At 45.2% G+C, this 12,500-nt stretch overlaps 2 protein-coding genes across 6 annotated transcripts in view; both read left to right on the top strand.

The window, feature by feature from the left end:
• Nucleotides 1-5,710, top strand: part of si:ch1073-284b18.2 (protein lin-28 homolog A) — a 30,404-nt gene extending 24,694 nt beyond the window's left edge. For all 4 annotated transcript variants that reach the window (XM_035387631.1, XM_035387621.1, XM_035387648.1 and 1 more), the window contains exons 3-4: nucleotides 589-773; nucleotides 5,043-5,710. In XM_035387631.1, coding sequence (XP_035243522.1) covers nucleotides 589-773; nucleotides 5,043-5,262 — 405 coding nt within the window. In that variant the 3' untranslated portion in view covers nucleotides 5,263-5,710. The remainder of the gene's footprint in view (nucleotides 1-588; nucleotides 774-5,042) is intronic.
• Nucleotides 5,711-12,352: 6,642 nt separating this feature from the next.
• Nucleotides 12,353-12,500, top strand: part of LOC118214544 (serine/threonine-protein kinase pdik1l) — a 4,780-nt gene continuing 4,632 nt past the window's right edge. Inside the window, exon 1 of one of the 2 annotated variants that reach the window (XM_035394715.1) lies at nucleotides 12,353-12,434. The gene's annotated coding sequence lies outside the window, so the exon portion shown is untranslated. The other variant, XM_035394635.1, reaches the window with a different exon arrangement.

Raw genomic sequence — 12,500 nt, 5'->3', positions numbered from 1 at the left:
ATATAATCATACACGATTTAACTGAATTTCTTGAATGTGAATCATTTCCTTGTTTCAACATTTGTTTGTTCTTGTTCATTTTAAAAATGCTTTTATTTGGCTGTAGTTTGCATTATTTGTTATAATTGTCTCTGTGTGTTTTTAACTTCACGGTCTTGGTATTTGGGGGTTCAAAATTGATTTGGTTTGATTTATTATTTGCTCTGTGTACGGTGGGTGAAAGTTGTATGTAAGCAGGCAGAATTGTTGAGGGGGGGGCAGGATGTATAATATGCAGTTCAGAGAATAGAATGGAGCAACTTAATTTTTTTCAGAGGTAAATACAAGCACATCAGCATATCCACCAATCATATCTATCAGTGCTGTACTGTTGTTTGTTACCAATGTATTCCATGATTGGTGGAACTCCTTTGTGATGTCACAGTTGTTTGAGGCCAGCTTTATTGTCCCTGTTGAGGAGCAGGAAGTAGTTCCCTGACTGAAGATGTACGTGTGCGTGTGTCCGGACGGAAGATGTGTGTGTGTGTCCAGACTGAAGATGTGTGTGTGTGTATCCTGATGGAAGATGTGTGTGTCCTGTTCGCGCAGAGCAAGCTGCACATGGAGGGCTTCCGGAGCCTGAAGGAGGGCGAGGCCGTGGAGTTCACCTTTAAGAAGTCGGCCAAGGGCCTGGAGTCGCTGCGCGTGACCGGACCCGACGGCGCCCCCTGTCTGGGGAGCGAGAGAAGACCCAAGGGCAAGAGCGTCCAGAAGCGCAGGTCCAAGGGGGACAGGTGAGCACGCACACACTCACACACACACACTCACACACCTGCTCTTACAGACACTGACTCACACACTCTCACACACCTGCTCTTACAGACACTGACTCACACACTCACACACACTCTCACACACCTACTCTTACAGACACTGACTCACACATTCACACACACTCCCACACTCTCATGCACACACACTCTCACACACTTACACTCACACACATACTCTTACACACACCCACACACACACTCACACACACTTACACACACTTACACATACACTTACACACACACCCTCTCACACTCTCTTACACACACACACACAGGTTGCTGTCCTCGCAGTCAGTGTGACTGCTTTCTCAGACCGCAGGTCTGCTTTTCTCTGTCTCTCATGGACATATGGACTTATTCTTCTGCCTGAGGTGCCTGTGGTTCCCATATCGCCCCCAAAACGCACGACTTCACACTTCTGACCCCCAGTGCACTCACAACACATAAGACGCCCGCTAACCCCGAAGCCGGGCGTTCCTTAAAGTGTGTGAACGAAGGTAATCAGAGATATGTGGGGCGAAAGTGAAGCTGTGTGTGTTTGACAGCATGCGGCAAAACCCCTGGTTATGTCATTCCTCTCCTTAACCCATCCCCCATCCCCCAACCCCCAACCCCCTGTCCCGAGCCCCCCCCCCCCCCCCCCCCCCCCACAAGCTGGTTACGGTCACGCAGGGTCGGCCTGACGTGTGACCCGGATCAATAGTTTGTTTAAATCCGTGGGGGCCGCTGCTGGGTTTATACCGTGGAGATATCACATCCCCCCCCCCCCCACCCCCTCCCCCATATGCGCTTATCGATAGGGGCGGAGTTAGAGGTGTCACCGTGTGTCCCTCTGTCCAGCAAGGCTGTGATCCCGTCACACTGAAGGGCATGAACGCTGCCGTTAGAGGAAGGAGGGGCTCTTTTTGTTTTTCCTAGTCCCATGCCCCCCCCCCCCCCCCATACTCTGACAGTGAAGCCCCAGTCCAGCCCTATTTCTAGCAGGCTGTGCTTGTGTAGCTGGCTGCACTCATTCTGAGGGGGAACTTTAACACCGAATTGGTTATTCTAAAGGGGTGTGTATTTCACGACTCTGTGTTTGATTTTGTCCCAAGGATTCTGATCATTGAAAGTGATTGATTCCTCTGCCTGGCATTCTTGTGAGCGGGCCTGCATTGGATTTTCTCCCCTCAGCAGTTTCGTCACTGTAGAGGTGTATTGAGTGGCCTCCAGCTCCCTGTAATGGCTGGTAAACACAGCGAGGGAGGAGTAGGTGTTTTCTGATAGACTAAGCTGCTGGGAAGGACATTCTGTTTGCCGCCAGGTTACATCTCTCTTATGATGTCATAAGGCATACTTGCCCAGAGGGAGCAATGTGTTGCTTTTTTAAAAACATTTCTCTCATGATGTCATAATAGAGACTAATCTAGAGGAAGCAGTGTGTTTGTTGTTTACATTTCTCTTATGATGTCATAATACAGATTAATCTGGACTCTAGAGGGAGCAGTGTGTTGGTTGTTTACATCCCTGGCATGATGTTATAATGCTTGCAAGCCTAGCTCTATATTGCCTTTTTACATCTTACGATGTCATAAATATACACTAGTCTGTAGGGAGCTCTGTATAGCTTGTTTACATCTCTCTGACAATGATGTCACAATACAGACTAGAAGGCCCTGTTCTCACCACCTCCTCTTGCTCTGGTGGCTTGATCTGCTCTTTCTCTCCTTCCTCTTTCTCTCCATCTTTCTTTCCCTCATTCCACCCCCACCTTCATATCATAGCCTCGCCATCATGGGTGCTGTGCATCCTGTGGAAGGAAAAAAAAAGATCCTGTCCATTTAATTAATAACAGATGTAGGTGCCTGAGAAAGGTCAGAGGTCACTGCTGCCATGGAAACGGCAGAGTGTGCTGTGTGTGCGCGCGCGTGTGCTTTGTGTGTGGGTGTGTGTATGAGTGGGGAAGTGGGAGGCGGGGGCAGGGTGCGGAGAGGATCGGAGGGGGTGGTTGGGAGGGGGGGGTCATAGTTCAGAGGTTACGCTGCAGTATTGAGACAAAGAGCTGGTTCCTTTCCACATGCACCCAGATCAATACCCCCCCCCCCCCCCCCCCAGGCCCCGAGCTGTTTCCTCATCTGCATTTTTGGTCAATTCAGCAGTGTGTGTGTGTGTGTGTGTGTGTGTGTGTGTGTTTGGGGGTGGGGGTGGGGTTGCTAACTGACCTGACGTCTAACGTCCATCCTCTCCCATTCTGCGTCCTTCCCTTTCTTCTTTTCATCCTCTCCTCTGTCTCTCTCTTGTCCTCTCCTTCTCTGCCTCCATCCTCCCTTAATCCTTCTCTTCCTTCTCTCATCCTCTCCCCCACACTGCATCCTTCTCCCCCTCTTTCCCCTCCTCTCCTCTCTCCCTCCTGGACAGAAATCCCATCTTTGGGGTAATGGTGTGACTGACACAGTATTCCTTCAGAAACACAAGTTTGGGATTTACTGCTAGAGTAGGATATCAAGGCATCAGATCCAACTGCATTTATATTACAGATCATTTTACAGAGCATCTGTCACAGCACACATCACAACATACCCTGGCTTAAGAAATCAACAGCATTAAATAGAGGAAACTGAGGCTTACCAACTACCTGCAGCACATTTAAAATACCCACAGGAAATATAAATCATTTGTGCGTACATACATCACCTGAAGTCACAGGTCTGAAAGTGTAGGACAGGATTGTCTCACTCCATTTCCCTCACGTTGCAAGGTTGCCACAATAACGTTTTGGCAACATCCTGACAACGTTTTTGAACTCGTTCCCTGTTTCAGTCACAGGTATGCTGAAGGTGTGGTAGGCATGTTGAGGGGGTTGTACTCCTGCAGTCCCCTTCACATGTACGCACACAGTCCTCCTCTGACCCTAAACAACAAGGACCATGGAGGCGTCGCCCCAGGTTTTAAACCGAAGAGCGGGGAGCACGAGTTTGCCTTTAAATTGAGTTTGTTTTTCTGTGTTCGAAAAAGCACTGCAATTAATCATCTGAATAATCAATAGCAGCGGACAGCAGATGTTCCTCCAGCGAACGGTATTGTTGTTTGCAGGATACGCTCTGAAATGCGGACGGGCTGCGTTTTTATGAGCGGATCCCGCGGTACTCGAGGGGGTGCAGCTGGTGTCCAGGGCAGGTTTATCAGCGCGGACTGCGCCTAAAATGCGCCGCTTTAGAGAACGCGGTCAAGAGCTCCCTGTGACATGGGGCTGCAAATGGTAAATGGACTGCATTTATATAGTGCTTTTATCCAAAGCGCTTTACAATTGATGCCTCTCATTCGCCAGAGCAGTTAGGGGTTAGGTGTCTTGCTCAAGGACACTTCAACATGCCCAGGGCGGGGTTTGAACCGGCAACCCTCCGACTGCCGGACAATCGGTCTTACCTCCTGAGCTATGTCGCCCCTAGCACAGCACAGGACAGGTCACCCCTGTGCCTCTTCATTTAGTCCTGTGTGCATCACGGCATTTAAAACCATGCATTTCACTTATAGCTAATTTATATGTTACGCCAACCTGTTGAGACAAAGGCTTTTCTCCTTAGTCAGCTAACAGCGTACCGTCTTACAGAGCTTGTGGCATTAAATCGATGGAGGCACACTGCCCTCTTGTGGCATACAGAGTACACTGCAGTTTTGCCAGGACCAGCAGCTCCCTGTAGCTGGTTTTGTTTGTACTGCGAGATTAACAATTTAACTGACTTTACCAGCAGTAATAAAAGATCCTCTCTTTGAATCTCAAAATGTCAGCCAACATGGGCACAACATTTAGGCCGAACAAGAACTGCTTTTAACAAACCTAAGTTTTAATAACATCAGAGGATCTGGTTTTGTCAAATATTTAAGTGCTAAAAACCCCCCAAAAAACACAGGGGTATAACATTCACCCCCCCCCCCCCCCCACCTCCACTTGGAAAGTGCAACATATTTTTACAGTATCCTGGTTCTGGAGCACATGACTTACTGTGACTTACTCTCATACAGTGAGTGACTTACACAAGTTTCTTTTTTATGAAATCAATTTATACAGTTGGATATTAGGTAAAGCAATTCTGGTTTAGTCCCTGCTTCAGTGGCAGTGCCCCACCAGGGAATTAAACTTGCAACCACTTAGGTTACAAGCTTCTCAATGTGACGTGGGAATCACAACATGTGTAATACTTCTGGATGAGTAAGTGTGTTCCTCTTTTTTTGTGATGTCTTCCCTTGTAGGTGCTACAACTGCGGAGGACTGGACCACCACGCCAAGGAGTGCAAGCTGCCCCCCCAGCCCAAAAAGTGCCATTACTGCCAGAGCATCGCACACATGGTGGCCAACTGTCCAATCAAAGCACAGCAATCATCGCCCAGCTCTCAGGGAAAGCCCGCCTCCTTGAAGGGGGATGAGGAAGAGCAGAGCCACGCCCCCTTGCCTCCAGAGAGCTCTGATTGAAGGAGAAGCCAATTTGTGGGTGGGGTTAAGGGGGGCGGGGGGGGCGGAGCCAGGAAGGAAGATGAAGACCAATCAAACGGTTTTACTGGAGACAACCACAAGTTCCTACCAATCCTTATAGCTGCTTTTTTGGGATTACCTCAGGTTTATAATGATCAGCAAGAGAAAAAAAAAGAATATTATTTTACTTTTTGATGGTGAAACAGTCAGGAATATAGCTCTGCTGCACTCAGGAAGTTTTTAGAAGATAATGGAACGATGGATTCAAGTTTCTGTATCGCGATATATATATATAGTAATAATCAACCTCTTCCACCTTAATGTTGTGATACATATCGATGACTTTCCATGTCTTTTGCGGATAAGTGTCTTAGATTCGTACCGAAACAATCAAAGAGCATCTTTGTCTTTTTTTATAATTTTTTAATTACAATACTACTATTTAGCTTTGCCATCATTACAAGTGTTTCTTTTATGTTGGGCGGGAGGGGGGGGAGGATGACTTTGGGTTTCATGTAACGGGGGGAAAACTGTTAGCTGTTGCTTTTTAAATCTTTTTTGTCCGTAAGTCTGCTGCAGAGGGATTGGCCTCGCTGTTTTGGCGTCGGTTTTCGGGGTGGACGGGGGTAATTACAGCGTTTATGACGAGCTTCCCAGTTCCTGACTGTTGCACTCTCAGTTTAATGACCAGGACAGAGAGAGACGGGAGAGATCCTGCTTCTGCTTCTCTGTTGATGAATGTGATTTGGCAAATTTTTTTGTGGGGGTAAAGGGGGCGGGGAGGATGCAGAAAAGGGCGGGGCACGTTGGGGAGGGAATCGAGTTGGTGGGGGGGGGGGGGGGGGGTGTTGGATGGTTAAGGGATTGCAGGGATTAGCCTAAAATCCACTGCATGGTTTTTTTGGCAGCTGCCAGTCATTGCAGTGGGTTGTTGTTTAGATTGTACGGGGCCAAATGAATGTTCGAACCCGAGCTGGCTGCAGCCAGGGCCATGCTGCAGGGGATTGTGTGTGTACGCCCACCGCCGTGCTCTACACTCCCACTGCTCCTCCTCTACCACACCAGGTCTGCACCAGAGAGCCCAGCAGCTCTGCAAGTCAGATTCAGCTCAAAAAGGTCCAATTCAGCTCAAAAAGAAATGCCTTAACCCACTTAAGAACAATATGGACAGGTACAAACGGTTGCAGACAAACACACACAGTCACACACACTCGCACGCAAGCGTGCAAAGATATACACCCACACAGTCTCTCGTTCTCTCTCTTGCACACACGTGCATGTAGACACACACACACACACACACGTGTCTACGTGCATGTACAGTATAAATATATTAATCCATACATTTTTTAAATTCAGACTTTAAACACTCTCCAGGTGTATGGTCAGAAGGCACAAAGGCACATGGGAGCTGAAGTCCTGGGTTTGATAATCGTACGTCATATCACAAGCTCTGGACCTCAGCTCCCATGAGCCTCTCTGCTAAATTTTCCATTTTACCGCACCCTGGCCAAATTGCCATTTAACGTCACATGAGGCTTTATTGGGTTAACAAAAAAGCTTGAGAAAATCGTTTTAAATATCACAGCTTCCCTTTTTAATTCTTCTAAATTCCAGATCGGCTGAAATATTTTAGTTTTTCGTCTGAACGCAGATCCCGGGGGATGCGTGTTTGAGCTGTAGACCCTTTCAGCAGAATCAGGTGTGGTTCAGGAGGAGGCTGGGAGCTGGACACGCAGCGGTGTGCATTTTTTAGTGACTTAGTAAGACATGGGCCTGTATTCAATCAACATTTGTCCACAACTTTGACTTACAATCATACCGAAGCTTCACACTTTTTTTCAGAAATTTGATTGTGGCAAGAAGGTTTTAGCGATTGCTGGACTCGCAGAACTCTGTGACATAAAGGAATCATTCTCACTTTTAATTGTTTTTCAAAGTTAAGGACTTGAAATGTTTGTTGAACCTGGCCATCGTCTCTTTCTCTTGTTCTCTCAGTGACATAGAGAGACCTCCCCTAAGGGAGGTGTACGTAGCCTAGCAACTAAATCAGCCATTTCTCCCGTTTTACAGGAGAAGCTGACAGACTTTCCACCCATTTAATATATATGTATAATTGTTATAAAGCCTTTTAAATCATCCTTAGTATTTATTTGTAGCAGATACTCATCACAGCTTCTCCGTGTTTCGATTCGCTACATCGCCTCAGTCTGCCTCCTGATTGGCTACCCCTATATCTCATTTCCAGGGCTGCCTTGATTTTATCCTGTTGCCGTTTTTGATTTGATTTGATTTGTTTAGCCTAAATGTGATGTGTGTGGTTTAATTTTCCTGCAATCTACAATGGCTTCCCTTAGATTGGGAGTCTTGTTAAAAAAAAAAATTAAAAAAAACCTTCCCTATATCTATGCGAAAACCAATGCAATGTTACTCTGCACTAATCGCGTGTAAGATGCATTTTGTTTTGTTTTATTTGTATTAGTACTGTTATTATTATGATTATTTTTATCCTTTAAATGAATGGCTATTTGTTCCATATCTTTGTAAATTTGAGAGATCGATCTACTAGAAGATCCTTATTGACTGCAGCTGGGGGGGGTTTGTTTCTCAGGAATCGTGAATCTGATAAACTCAGGGAATATTTCAGATTGTCCGATGGGATTGGGGTGGGGTTTGTGGAGGGGAGGGCGGGGTTTAAGTTAGCAGGGGAGGAGGGTGGAGGCTATGGCCATTAACGACCTATGATTGAAACCAGGACTGTGGACGTACCATTATAGGCCCAGTGTGTATGTAGCTCCCCCTGCTGGTCTGAATCAGAACTGCATGGAGATGTTGCACCAACGGTACAGTGGCTATCATTTGAAGCCTAGATTGGCCATATCAACAGAAGCCGTGATCATTTCATACTGGCATTAATGACGCAAAGCCTAGTGCATAATACACTGTCTGCATTGTAAACTGAGTTAGGCCGTATGAAATGAATTTGTTAAATGCCACGGTTATTTAAATTTTACTCTGGTAAAAGGAGATGAGACTCGGCCTTTTTGGTAAAGTGGTGTACAGGTGGACCCTGGACTTTATAAACGGTGATAGGGACGTGATGCCCCAGTCCCCTCTCTCCCACCCTGCTCACAGCTCTGGCTGTAATCTCTCAAAAGGAGGGAAGAATAATCATTTTGTTTACTCAGAGATATGGGGGGGGGGAACCATCAGAATCATGCCCTAATTTTTCACAATATTTTTTTAAAGAGAAGGTGCAACTGTCAGCAGGGCTCTGCCAGTCTCAGGAGGAAGCTCTGCAATGTTAGCGCTCTGTTAGCGTAGCACAGTGTAATGTTAGCACTCTGTTAGCATAGCACAGTGTAATGTTAGCGCTCTGTTAGCGAAGCACAGTGTAATGTTAGCACTCTGTTAGCGAAGCACAGTGTAATGTTAGCGCTCTGTTAGCATAGCACAGTGTAATGTTAGCGCTCTGTTAGCGAAGCACAGTGTAATGTTAGCACTCTGTTAGCGTAGCACTGTGTAATGTTAGCGCCCTGTTAGCGAAGCACAGTGTCATGTGGGGACATGGCGTTTGGCTTGGTGGGGACGTGCTTTCACCCCCGCAGAAACAGTGTTGTCTTGAGAAATAAAGTCCATAAAGTCCATAAGCTCCCCTTTCTCAATAATGTCTGCGTTACAAGTCCTTGTTCTTCATTAGTGAAGTCACACTGACAGCAAGATTAATAACTTTTTTTTGGTTGCTATATGTACTTGTATGGGTCATTTCACCAGTAACCTGTGCATCTCTCATTGAACAGAGCAGAGAGGGGCGGATCTTCTATATATTTTTCTACATTTTTCCCCAGATGCCAGTATTCATGAGAAAAATAATGGACTCCTTATAAGACTCTTTCTGTTTCCAAGAAGGTGTGTTTCATGCAGGGAGGGGGGCAGAGTTGAGTGGGCCTGAGACTTGTCCTGGTGAATGTTGCACCGTTCTCCTGGATATTAATGTACATATACTACTGTGATATAATTATATGATGATTTTTTTTCTTCTTCTTCTTCTTCTCTGTAATCTTTGTAGTTAGTTAGGGGGTTAGAACAGAGTAGTTTTCTTATTAAGGAACAAAGGAAGGGGGAACCAGTGATAACTTACTCATTTGTGCTGGTCGCATCTTTAAGTGCAGTCAAAATGGCCGCCTGCTCGCGCTTTGTGTGAGTCTGGCTGACGTTCTTCATGCTACGCTGCTGCCCGTTGAGTGATGCTTTCATTTTGCATTTGAAGCAGTCTTGCTGTCAGGTCAGGTCGACTTGCTTTTTTAACAGCCAGACACACTGGTCTCCCCCCTGCCCTGTCGTTACTGTTCCCTGTCATTGTGTTGGGGTGGTGGGTTTTTATCCTTTTTATCACGGAAATACAAGATGAAATGCTTGTACACAATCTATACAAGTCTACCTCAGGATGTTTTTGCTTCTGGTTTGTTTCTTAATTTAAGCAACAGGCAAGTGACACCGAGTCCTCTCCAGTCTCATCTGGTGGATTTTAATGCACTGTCTGCTTTTTTTTCCCTAGGATTGTAGTTTTTTTTTTTTTCTTGTTTCAGCTAACATTTTATATTTCTAAAGAGGTGCGTTGTGGGTAATAGATGCAGTTTGTTTGTGTAGAAAAGAGAAAGATGCACATGTGAAGAACAGCTAGCACCCCACGTTGTTTACCTCTTGACCTGGATGTAGCCTAGCACAGTTGTACCCTTTTTGCCAGTATACTCCCAGCATGCTCAGTTGTAACATACAGAAACACTTGTGAAATATCACATGATCCAGGTTTTTACTGGCATGAACAGAACCCTGCTTGTCTTTTGTCAGATAAGTAACCAGCGATTTCATGATGGCAGCAAACTTTTTAATTTTGTTACCGGGAGAAATTTTCTATGCTACTCATTTGGGTGATATTGGAGTTGTTTTAATTGTTTTTGAATAGTTCATTTAAAACCCTCAAGCCCCTCCTTGTCCAAACTACACATGTGAGTAAATATTGTACCAGGAACACCTTAAATTCCTCCATGTGATTTGATTGACAGAAGAGGTACTTCTTTTTGAGTAATGAAGCTGTGCTGACCTGAAATGAAAAAGATCATCTTGAGTCAGCAATGTCATTGTGCACAACAGGAAGTGGTGACAGCTGAGTACGTTTTCGGTCGTTGCTGAAACCTGCAGGCACCTGGAGAATTGTGCTGAAATTCAAAACGCAGCTGCAAAATTCTGCCACAGTAATAGAATAATCACATATTTTCCGCTCTTTCATTTTTTCCCTTCTTTGTAATCTAGTGAAACTTGGTTGGAAAATCAGAGGGTATAAGTGCAGTTTTAGACTAAGAGACTTTTTAAAAATTTTGGTATCACCTTGTACCCTTCCCGGGCAAACTTTAACTTTATAAAGTGGAACAGCTTTTTAACAAAACATTCTCCAGCCTCCTGCGCAGTGTTTCCTTCGATTCCTCGACAGGGTTTTTTCTTGCGACTGATAGGTTGCTAATCTAGTCTCCCTCCCTGAAATAGATAGCGGAAGACTAATATGCAAACCAGATTGCCCATGGTTGGTGTCTTCTCCGCTGTGGGTTTCCTGTCTTGTGGTGGCGCGCGGGTGTCGCGAGCACAACTTTTTTTTCAGATTTTGAGAGCGAGAGCCGGAGCAGGTCGAATCCTCAGCTTTAAAGGGAAAAAAAAAAATCACTACGCAACCCAAAGTTTTCACTCTGTGCTGACCTCAGGGCGTTCACGGGAAGCACAAGGACGGAGCGGCGGGTTCTTACGCGTCAGCCTTCGCGTAGGCTACCTGTGTCTACACTTTGTTTTCATCGGTACTCTTTTTTTATTTGTTTTTTGTATCCATTCTGTTCTTTAATGAGACATTTCATTCTGTGGTTGTGACTTTTCTTGGTGTGAAATCGCTAATATAATAAATCCAAAAAAAAAAGAAAAAAAGATTGTATATAAGTGACCGACGAATGTAGCTACATTTACTGCTGTAAACCAAAGGTTTCTTTGTGAAAACTCCCACTTTTGGGGAATTGATCTTTTTAGACTCTGTTGGTAACCACACCCCAAAACCTCCCCCCCCCTTGTGTTACAACCTGATCGGGGTGGAATTTGTGATAGTTTTACATTTGTTTTATAATTCTGTGAAGCATGTATTACAAACAGAACTGTGACCAAGAATGTTTTGTCTTGTGAAAATATCCAACATTTCCTTCCTAGTTAATAAACGTATGACAGTATTACATTTTAGCATAGTCATTGTCTTCTTTTATTTAAATCTTAGGCATTTGGGACATCCACTGTGATTTCATTCACATCAGTCATTCACCAGCGGGATGGCTTGTAATTATCCCACGTAAGGAGTACAGGCCTACTGTACACCAAAAATTACCACAATTTATTTTTATCTCTCATTTAAAATAGGAACTTGAACTTGCATTCACTGCTGCATCTGATTAAAACTATATTTTCAGCAAAACACGTGTTCAGGTGGACATCCTGCATCAGTTCTCATATTCATAAAGGCACATAAAACGATTAGTATGGTTCCTTGGCTTAACCTTAAATCTACGTGCCTGAAGGCCCATAGTGGAGGAAAATAGTCAGCTTAAAGGTGAATGGTGTTACCTTTATCGGCCGCCTTTGAAAATAAAAAATAAAAATAAAAAATCAATTACAAGAAAAGGGAAGGGGGCAGTGTTTCCCCAGTTTGCAGGCAGTTGCGAATCTTGTCTTGGGTGTGCGCGTGCTGGGGAATTCATCCACCAGCTCGCGCCAAAGAGTGTCTGAAATCTGGTTGCCAGATTGCGTTTTCGTTTTTGTTTTGGCTAAATAACATGTTTCTCAAGTATGGAATTTGTACGAGAGAAGAGTACGTGTACGTCCGACGTTATATATTAGTTGAGGTATTGTTTGAAAAAAAATTGGGGGCATGAAAAAACTGGAAAAAAATTGGACCGACTATATTCAAAGCGGGGATTATTTTATTTGGGTGCGTTATTAGCGCAAACCTGGCAACTCGGTTCTCGCGCTCGTGGCTCGGACTCGCGCAGAAACGGCGCGTGGGCGCGCGTGGTGGGCGCGAACAATGTGGCTGCCAGAAAAGGCACCGAATGTGGCTGTAAAGGAAAGGTGATTCCACGCGACAGGTGGGTGTTTTTTCCTCGCTTCTTTGACTCTGTGGTTGTGGTCTTGGTGTTTTTACCACCTGACAC

Source organism: Anguilla anguilla, chromosome 1, assembly GCF_013347855.1.
Source record: "Anguilla anguilla isolate fAngAng1 chromosome 1, fAngAng1.pri, whole genome shotgun sequence".
NCBI lineage: Eukaryota > Metazoa > Chordata > Actinopteri > Anguilliformes > Anguillidae > Anguilla > Anguilla anguilla.
The sequence above is the reverse complement of the archived record's forward strand: the minus strand, read 5'-3'. Positions and strand labels throughout refer to the sequence as shown.